Source organism: Mustela erminea, chromosome 2 (assembly GCF_009829155.1).
Source record: "Mustela erminea isolate mMusErm1 chromosome 2, mMusErm1.Pri, whole genome shotgun sequence".
Lineage (NCBI taxonomy): Eukaryota > Metazoa > Chordata > Mammalia > Carnivora > Mustelidae > Mustela > Mustela erminea.
In genome coordinates this window covers 54,016,744-54,027,303 of record NC_045615.1, presented here as the reverse complement: position 1 = coordinate 54,027,303, position 10,560 = coordinate 54,016,744, and the positions used below count along the sequence as shown (strand labels likewise).

At 39.1% G+C, this 10,560-nt stretch overlaps 1 protein-coding gene across 10 annotated transcripts in view; it reads right to left on the bottom strand.

Moving 5' to 3' along the window:
• Positions 1–237: 237 nt before the first annotated feature.
• Positions 238–10,560, bottom strand: part of BMPR1B (bone morphogenetic protein receptor type 1B) — a 395,494-nt gene continuing 385,171 nt past the window's right edge. For 9 of the 10 annotated variants that reach the window (XM_032332935.1, XM_032332934.1, XM_032332938.1 and 6 more), the window contains 3 exons: positions 9,576–9,751; positions 5,725–5,855; positions 238–4,184 (listed from right to left, as the gene is read on the bottom strand). In XM_032332935.1, coding sequence (XP_032188826.1) covers positions 4,059–4,184; positions 5,725–5,855; positions 9,576–9,751 — 433 coding nt within the window. In that variant the 3' untranslated portion in view covers positions 238–4,058. Of the gene's footprint in view, positions 4,702–5,724; positions 5,856–9,575; positions 9,752–10,560 lie in introns of all 10 variants that reach the window. The other variant, XM_032332941.1, reaches the window with a different exon arrangement.

The following is a 10,560-nucleotide window of genomic DNA, read 5'->3' as shown; positions in this document are numbered from 1 at the left end:
TCCATACTGCAATTTTAAACTGTTTCACTTCTCCCAGCCCACTGACTACCGTACCTTTCCTCTAACAACAGATGACTACGGCTCCTAATTACAGAGAGAATAGAAGCCATCAGACCACTGCCTTGCTCTCCCACCACCAAACATACAAACTTACCTGCATGGCTCTCTTTTATATATCCCTGTTCGACGTGCGATGTTTTTGAAGACAGAAAAAAAGGCACAACTGTAAGATGACAGACATGTTCTTTCCAAGGGGAGAAAGAAACCATTTTATTTCGGGGAATGTTAAAACAAAGCCATATACAATTTGTAACAAATACAATTGTTTGTTCCCTAGTCCTGAATAATTACAGTATATACAAATTCAATAAGGCACTGGTTCCCCAAAAGAACACAAATGAATCTTCTTTTGAAACAGACAGACAACAAAACCCCTTATATAGTGCCAACTTCTCTCCAAAAAATATGGCATTGTGGTTTGTTTTGTTTTACAAGAGGAATCATAATTGCTAAATTAAATCACTTCTGATACCACTTCTTTCATTCCCACTGCTATGTGACTGGGTTTTCTAAGGAGATGTAACTGCAGAACTATTCAAATTTAAAAATTTCAGCTTCTTCCAGTGTCTTTCTGCTCACCAGCAAAGAAGAACCAGAACAGACCAACAGTGTAAACCACCGTAACTTCTAATGAATATGCATGACTCTGAGGAACATGAAATTCTGTCATTATTCAGTATTTCCTATACCTGACTACACAATTGAAATGTGTCAAAGGATTCCTTGTAAATCAAATCATGACATGTTTTCTAAGAAGCTTTATGTTTAAAGAATAAAAAGAATGGTCACTAGTGACTTCGGAGTGGTGCTGTCCAGGAGCCAAGGGCCTGTCTCCTCATACAGTGTTCATAGCACTGTCACTTGTGACTGGACCAACTACACACTTTCATAAATAAATACTATGTTTCATTTAGTACTTTATCATCTATAATATTTTACTCTCTAATCCACATAATGGAGTTGTGCCAGACTCCAAGCTGAACATAATATTTATATATACATATATATTTATATAATATGTACACACATACATAAACTATAAACCTGAACATCTTAGCCTATAAAACTTATATTAGCTAACAACTAATATTTTAGGATTCCCTTGAAGGGGAGGGAGTGATTAGGAGAAAAATTTTAGACTTCGAAAGAGTCCTGAAAGGAAACAACTGACTACAATAATTTCCAGGTTCCCCCTTATTCTATTGAAAGACAAAACAAAAAACTAAAATTCACTTCTAAGCTACTAAAAATTTAAAAACCAAAAAGGATTATTTGGAAGTGAGTAGGTAGTCTCTGTGAGAACAATTTAGTATTCCTTAAGCAAGGCAGATTTGGGTGAGACACAAAGAAAAATCTACTCATAAATAAATTCCTATCTCATCAAAAGACTCTAATAACTAAAGGGACCTTTTTAAATATATTGAGAATAATTTTTAAATGTTCATCGTGAGTAAATCAGTTTGAGAGTTAGAAAGTAAGCTATAGATTTTTCCAAAACAGCAAATAACCTAGAAGAAATCTGGATGCTGTTTTGATTTCTTTCCTTTCTTCATTGGAACTAACACCTCTCTAAAAATCTGGTTTACTTTTAAATCATCACCTCCCCACAAAATATTTTGATATGAAGTTATCTATGTATAAAAATTTGCCAAAAAGAACAAGAATTTTTAATCGAAGATGTAAGCAAGCCCAACCTCGCTTAAATTTGGAGAAAACCAAGAAACACAAACGCGTCCCTACTTAACTGGCATCCATGTTTACTCATGTGTTTGCAGATTATCAGATTAGAAGCACTGAAGCTTCTCTCCACGGCTCAGATGATTATCACGCATAGTTCTAGACACATATTCCCTCTAAACTATCACAAAGAATACAATTTGATGCAAGGGAAAGGAACCGTTGTTTACACTGTTATTCAGGTGACTTTTAATATTACTACAAGCAGCATTACAATTATATTTGGAAACAACTGTTTGTGATCTTTAAAAACCAGAAATTTTGTTCCTATTCAAGGGTTAAGAAAATCCTTCTTTGTTACAAACAAAATGCAGCTACGAGGCACTGGGAAGTGAATGCTTAGAACGGAGAACACCAGTTCTCCTTGCGTTCTCCCCAAACTGACGCGGCCTCACAACCACTCTGCGCTCTGAGAGGTTTTTGGGATGAACAAGTCACCAGCTGCAAGCCTCCTTCAGCAGTGAGGGGCATATCTTCTCATATTTCTTGCAGCTGTCAAATGTTCAAAAACCCTCCAACCTTCAGGCACCAAGTGGTGAAAATGTGTTATAAAACAGTGCCCCCTAGAGTATGCTGGAAGGAACGTCCTTTTTAAAAAGACCAAGGAGAAGCACTTCCCAATTCTTCACTAAACACTGCAGGATTTTCGAAGAAACAAAAGAAAACCAAAGAAAAGTAAGGAAATGTAAATGAACACAGTTGAGAGGGGTGTTCATAATTCTGAGCTTTATGTTCCTGTTGCTAAGGAATATTGGCCCTGTCAATGATTTGCCTCACATTCCTCCAAAGTTTAAAACCCCACAGAATTGAGGAGGTGAGGAGATGTTTTGCACAAGCGCCACAGAGAAGAAAAAATATATAAATAAAAAGTGAACTGAACATCACAAGAATAAAATAAACTGAGTCAGCACTCCTCGAAGACAGGAACTTATCATGTAAGATGTATGTGCTTGATCCGTATCTATTTTGGAAAAACAAGTCACAGCAGCTACCACATTTTGTGGCCTCCACTAGCTCTTCCTGCTGTCCCATCTGGAGGTTATATTTATATTTTTTAAATTAAAATTTAGTTAAATTAACCTAACGTGCTTTCCTCCCCTTCCCTTCACTCAGACACAGAAGAAACTGTCTTTGTCTATACAAAACAAGGTGTGTGTCCTTCCCTCTTGTGGTTCTGAGACAGGCTCTTCTGCATATCCAAGAAACAGGCCATCTGTACCCCCACCCTCATCCTCTGTCCTACTGACACATCTTTCTTGCAACACAGGAGCAAAGTATCTCTATTTTAAAGAGCCTTGTTTTTAATCCAGCTGACTGTGATTTTATTTAATATTGATCCTTTCATTTGAGAGATCAAAACTAGGCATGAGTCAATTTTCTGCACATAAAAAACACCTTTGTTTGTGTTTAATGAAAAGGAAAGGACTTCACCATGACAGAAATGCCTTAAAAGAATCAGAAACACAGAGTAGTTCTGAAGAACGGCATCGACACTTAACTACTTCTAACAGAGTCACAGAAAACCTTCATTTGTTCCGTGTCGTCTGAAGCTACAAAAGGGCACCCACAGGAACCCAAAACGTGGCCCCACACAGGTGGTACTTGTGCCCAGGTGCATTCACATTGCTGCGGCGGCCCCTGTAGGCAGGGCTGGCCAAAGCGGTCTGAGGAGGCAGAAGCGGGGAGATTTTCACATGAGTTCCGTTCTATATTCTCCAACTCCGCAGACTGTCTTCTGGTGTGCAGAGTGCAACAGATTTCACTAATGGAAAAAGGTATTTTTTCCTTTTTAATGGAAAAAGGCATTTTCACTAATGGAAAAAGGTATTTTAAAATTTACCTTCCAGCAGAATTTCCGGGAAGAACTTTTGTTGCTATTATTTATTAAACTATAACAGTATAAACCTTAAAACTTCTACATGATTTGTTCTATTTTGGCAAAATTAAAGCATCTTTAGGGGAAAAAAAAAAAAAAGGCGATCCCAAAATATGGGGCTTTCTTAGAAAGCAACATGCATCATGTATCTTGAACAAGCTACCCAAGCACTTTCTCCCTCCTACAGACAGACACGATGAGAACGTGTTTCTGGGAACTTCTCTTTGTCCAGGCTGCTCCCTGAGAGGTGAGGCTGAACCCACTGGGAAGCAGGATGATGTTCAAGGCTTGTACTGTGGTTACTTCCGGAACATCTTCTGCTCTTCCCACGAACAGAAGAATATCTCCTGGCTTTCTCCAGAGATGCTTATTTCTTCTCCTCACATCAGAGTTTAATGTCCTGGGACTCTGACATTTTGGCTAGTGTCTTCTTAACACGTAGGGCTGTCAGTCTTGAGGCAGGATTGTGAGCCCAGCATTCCATCATGAGTTTTCCCATCTGCCTTAGACACTGTGGGGAGGGAAAGGAAAACAGGAGTAACACTAGAGAAATGTTTTATCTACAAGGATGCCATCGGACATGTGGCCTTTAGTGTGTGGTTTCTGGAGTACAAATATATTTTTCAAAGATACTCCTAAAACCATGTAGACAAAATTCCATAAAAACTCTTTTCTTGTGCAAATTCTAAACAATGAAAACAGACTTTCATGTCTTCCCTATGACAGCAGTAAGCAGGTGGTTTTGCTAATTGTACAAGAGTGTCTTTGAAGTCGGTCTTAACCAAATACAAAAATACCCAGGGAGTCTGTATTCCACTCTACACTCCTACATTGTTTATAACACTTGATAAGCTTAAATCTTTTATCTAATTCCATACTACTCAAACAAACATGGTTATTCCTAAATCACAGCTGTCTGCTCCAATAATAGCATCGCACTGTACCATTTAACAAGATTAATGACCTGTGCACAGCCTCACTAAAACTTTCTCCTGTGTTCTCCTGTGCTGCATCAATTACTGGTCTTTCTGTGGAAAAGCACAATTTCACTTCATTAGAAATCTGTAGTAAGGGGATTCTGAGTAATACCAACGCCCATAACCACCTTCAAGATAATGTAACTCCAGCATCTCATAAAGTTTTCTGCATAGCTCATTGGAAAATGTATGCATTATTTAGCATTTCAGGAACAAGGCATCAAACCAATGAACGAAAGGTTATTTTTAAATGCACTGAACATTAAAGAATTAGCTTATCAACAAGTGCTCTTTCCATGTGCTTGTGTTGGCTTTGCTACATGTTTGATGAGGTGGGTTTGGAGATGGGGTTGTGTTTTATCCTCGGGATGCTTCAAACTCATCTCTGAACATGTCCGCCTGCCAGAGGGCTCCAAGAGTTGGTGAGTTTGCAAGTACAGAGGACAGATAGGCAGGATGTCGAGGATGACATGAGACAGGAAAGGCAAGGCCCACCCAAATCACTTCCTCCTTCTGAAAAGCCCCTTTTCAGCCTTGGTTAGGTTTCAGCCCTGCATCCTGAGAGCCAGGCTGAATATGGATTTCTCCAAAGGGCAAACATCAGCCCTACTAACAAAGACCAATGGCGCAGTCAGGCAGCCCAACCACAGCTTGTGTCCCTTCTGTGTAAGGAAAACTAGATTCTGCAGATGCCTATCTTTTCTCTCATCAAGATGAGAGAATGGTATACACTGGTCTGTCATGGAGAAAATTCATGGTGCTTTAAAGATGCACACAGAGAAATAACGTCCTTTAGGCAAATGTCAGGATAGCATAAGTAAATGGAATAGTGTTACCTATTGTCCAGGCTAAGGGGAACACCCCCCCCCCATATACTTTAGAAAGAACAAACTCAAACTGGCAAAAAGAAACAGATAATTTAATATATGACACCAATGACTGCAGCGAAGAACCATTACCAACACCATCAAAACAGAGGGGGAGCATTCCTGTAACAGGTATCTGGAATTTTGGCAAAAAGAGTAAAGTCTGTTTAGAAGTCTGTCGTGGTCACACGGTTACCTCGAGTCTTACCTCATCACTGCTCCAGCGGTTGGGGAACGAGGGACGGAGCTTTTTGATGCAAACAATCTCTCGCATGTCCTCGTAAGAAGGGTCGCTGGGCACGAGATCATGATACGGAAGCTGGTATTCTTCCACTATGCCTAGAATATGGTTTGTTTTTAAATTATTGCTACTATTAATATCTTCTGGGAGGTGGAAATGAAAGTCTAACAACTATTCTCAAAGCAAGGTCCTATCGGTACTCAAAACACGTTCAGGCTCAAAAAACTGCAAAGTCAGTCTAAAAAAAAAAAAAGTGCCCGAATGACACTTAATCTAATTAAAAATATAAATAGAAAACCTAATGAAACATATTATTATAGGTTTTCAAGTGCTTTTTAAAAAATTTCCCAAAGCTAAGTAAAACAAGCATCTCAAATTTATTTCCAATTTTTTAAAGGGTCTTATATGCCAAATTAAAAAAAAATCTACATTAAATCTCAACATGAATTTGGCAGACACATCCCAAACTCATACCGCATAATATGTGACTGTTTCTATTACTGCAATATGAGATTAGGAATCTCATAATACATTTGGCAGTGTATCCTACTTGAACAAAATGTGAGATTTACATTTTCTTTCTGCTTAATCATAAGAATGCATTTTTCCAGATTTAAAACTTTAAAAATTATACACACCTAAAAATATTAACCATGATTTTTTTTTTTGGGTGCAATGACTGTCAGATTTTTATTGTTTTCTTCTTTAAAATTTTCTGTATTTCACCAAACTTTCTACAAAAAAAAAATAATACATCACTATCAGAAAAAATCGGTATTGTTGAAAGAAGGGTTAAGGAATTCAAGTCTGTGTCATCTTAGGAAAATGGCCCTTATCGTGATAAATTCCATCTCATTTTTCCTAGTATCTAGTTTCTACCTTAATCCTTGTGTCCTTTAGAAAAGTAGGCTACTTTTATCTTCTTTTCAACCCTATCTGATTAACTCCTCACAATAATTATAAGCAGCCTCTGTCCTTAAAGGATGTCACTCTGAACAATGTATTTGGTGCACCTTCCCTCCCTATCCTAAATCATCTATTATAGAAATGTCATTGCTTTTTATTGGAACAAGACGATACTATCAAGCTGGCAGATTTTATCCAACTCATCATTAAACTCGCTGGGGTGTACTCGGACAAAATCTGGAGTATATGTCCTTTCCTGCAAACTCAAACCCATACATAAAGGACCAGAAGGTTCAAACGTTTCCTCAGACCACTCCCACTCACCATTTATTCTGTCCCTCACTGAGACCACACAGCATGATTATACGTATCTGTGTTCATCGTTCCTTCTCTTGTGTTTTAATTCTACAGGAAATACTAAAAGCACAAGGCCTAACGAATGGGGGACGCTTACTTCACTTGAGTTCTTCCTCCCTTTCTAATTCTCAGGACAGTGGTTCTGGGAAACTCTTGAGGGCAAAGACCATCTATCTGACTCCTCGCATGTCTCCCTCAGTGCCTAGCACTGGTGCCAGTGCCCAGCTGGACTGATACCCACAGTGGGGTAAGTGTACATACCACCACAGACACAGCGAACCACATGAATTTATGAATTAATCGAAGTCTGTCTTTGAACTACAGGCCTTACTTCTTTCTCCTTATTATGCAATTATCAAAATTTCCATAAGGGCTGCTGCTTAAGGGTGTCTGAAACCTCAAGAATTCTCTTTTTCTTCCTAAGTTTAGAAGACCTACATCCAAAATCTACTTCACCCAAACAAGCCCATAACTTTCAACATCTTCATAAAGGAAAGTGTTAGAGAATAGAATTTTTTGTGTTTTGCCTTTCTGGAAAGAGGAGACAAATCTGCTTGTTAGGAGCCTACCAAGCAAATATGGTCTATACCATGTATCAGCAAGTATGCTGTATAATTTATCTTACTAAATTCTTTGACACATGTTTATGAGATAGCATTATTATCCGTATTATCCGGATGAGAAAACTTGCTTTTGAGGGATTTACTAATTGTCCAAGGCCACACAGCTGGTATGGTGCCGAGCTGAGAATCAAACAGCTGTGACAAATAAGAACCAATCTCATAAAGAGATAAGGCAACACCTTAGTGCCTCTCAAATCTCCCCTGGCAAAGACAAACCCATTAAACCAATTAAAATCCAAACTTTTTTTCTAAGCCTGGCTTGTTTTTAAGGGAAGGATCGTTTCTTCTGTATTCTGACCCAGAGGCTTCCAGATACAGGTTTCTTGTGGGCCTGCTTGCTTTAGATGTTCAGGAAAGTGTACTGAGAAAGTAATCTTGTACTCTACTACTCCTTCAGCTTCTATAAACCAATCCTGAGTGTAAGTATGTTATTCCAAAATAGGCTCATCTACTCTCTATAAAATATGAGGCAAGGCATAGACAATTAGTTAACTTATATTTTTGTTAGCTCTTTCCTTCTTCAGAGAAGACGGGAGATTTACTCACTATCTGGTTAGGAAACATTTCCCATGTTAATTTTCATTTTGGAGTTCTCTCACTTGAGAGGAAATGCGTTCTATTTTAAATTAAGCTCAGAATAGGCTCAGAGCTCCCAAGTGATTAGAAGGCATTGTGTCACTGCATCACGATCTGTCTCCCAAAGTATAAGTTCCTGGTGATTAACCGTCTCTCTTCTCTATTTAAGTCTGAATCTCTCTCTCTTTTTTTTTAAGATCTTATTTATTTATTTGACAGAGACACAGCGAAAGAGGGAACACAAGCAGGGGACATGGGAGAGGGAGAAGCAGGCTCCCTGCGGAGCAGGAAGCCTGATGTGGGGCTCAATCCCAGAACCCTGGGATCATGACCTGAACTGAAGGCAGGCACTTAACTGATTGAGCCATCCAGGTGGCCCTAAATATGAATCTAAATATAAGTTAAGCCTCTACCAACCAAAAGCAAAATATTAAGTAAGAGCTAAGATCTACTGAATGCTATTTATGTACAAGGCAGTTTTAATTCTTTTTTAATTCACTTCCTTCTTAAGATGAAAGAACGGAAACAAAGCTGAGTCACTTGTCAGTGGCAGGTCCAAGAGTGAATTCCAGTACCAGTTAAGTGTTCACTAGACTTTCAGAACCTCGGGCAAACTCAAGGTCTCACAAAAGTGAGTTTAAACCGGCCATGAGAGGCAGCAGCAGCAGTAGCATGGTTTCTAACCAAGCCCCGCCATGAATATGACCGTCAACAGGATTCTTGTCACGGAAGAGCTGAAGATTCAGCTTCTCACCTAAAAAGTGCTGGAATCTATTTAAAGGCAGATGACACAACAGTAAACTAAATACAGCAAACAATAATAATGCCTCTGAATATTTAAAAATATCTTCTGATATCATCTTACTAGGGAATCCTTGTTTGCAGAAAAATCATCATGACCAGTAGTAACATCCTTATGCTTTAATTTCCTTTTGATAAAAACTGATGTTTTCAAATTGCTTTATGAAGAAGAACTATAGAAAGTCAAGTGGGGGGAGGGGTAAAGAAGGGTTATCTCACCCCACCTCTCTGTCTCTACCTTCATCTGCAGAGAGGAAGCCATAGGGGATGGGGCACGGGAGCTGGAGATGGGCCCCAGCAGGTTGGTGAGAAACAGGAAAGCAATTAAAATCCTAACTTTTTTTTTCTAAGGCTGGCTTGTTGGTGAGAAGCACGAAAGAGGGGGTCAAATAGAATTCTAAGAGGTTAAATCATTTCCTGGGAGGATTGTGACTGCACTGACAGAAATAAGGTGGAAAATAAAAGAAAATCAGATTTGGGGACAATATGATAACTCTGATTTCTGATCAGAAAGCAAGGATCTCGAGCAGGTGCAACGGCATCACTGTTACTTACCTCCTGATACACATCTCCTAGCAACCTCCCAAAGGATGAGTCCAAAACTGTACATGTCGGCCATAATGTAAGACTGAAAGTGATTTCTATTTAAGCTCTCATCCAACACTTCGGGAGGCATGTAGCGTTTGGTGCCAACTCGGGTGTTGGGTGGAATGTCAACTTCATTCGTATCACTGAAGAAAAAGTAAAGCAAAGCACTATCAGTACTGAAAAGGACCAACACATGACAAATCGAAGTGATTCCTGAACCAGGCTTTCAGGCAAAGGTGAAGGGATATCTTTTCGGGGAATAACGTTCCCCTGAAAAATATTTCTTGCTGAGAATTATATTAGATATTCACAGGTAAAAACCCAGTGAAGAGGGCAATCAAAGGGAAGCTGCAACATACAAGTTTGCATTGGCATCAAGTATAAACTTGAAATAATTGCTAAGTATCTAGTAAATGTCTACAAAGTATCATCTCCCCCTTCCTATTTTCATAGCATGGCTCTTCAAAGTGGCATAAGTACATGCCAAGGTGGTTTGTTTGAGACAGTATTTTTTAAACCATGTGTTGCAAGGTTTTTAGAGGTACAAATACCTAAAGGGGGAAGAGAACCAACAAAGACCTGAAACTGTTTTGCTCTGATAAGCAGGACCCATGACAAAGCTTTTTATGGTCACCATTATTTCATCAACCAGATAACATGTATTTTTTAATAAAAGGAAGAAAGGAATAACTGAATATAAAACCAGCAGTTCCATCAAAGTTTCAGAATGCGACCCACTTCTTATCATTTCCCCCAACCCTGGGGATGAGTGGACCCCGATCTGCAGGATGGCCCTGGGAACCACCAACTCATCCCAGTGGAGCAGGAACTAGAGCTCTGCAGGAGACGACTCAAGCAGGGAACTAGGGTCTCTCCCTAGTTTAATCATCAGCTGATGATTAAACAAGACAGGATGTGTAATCTCGCAGCCAGGACAATGTGAAGCCCATAT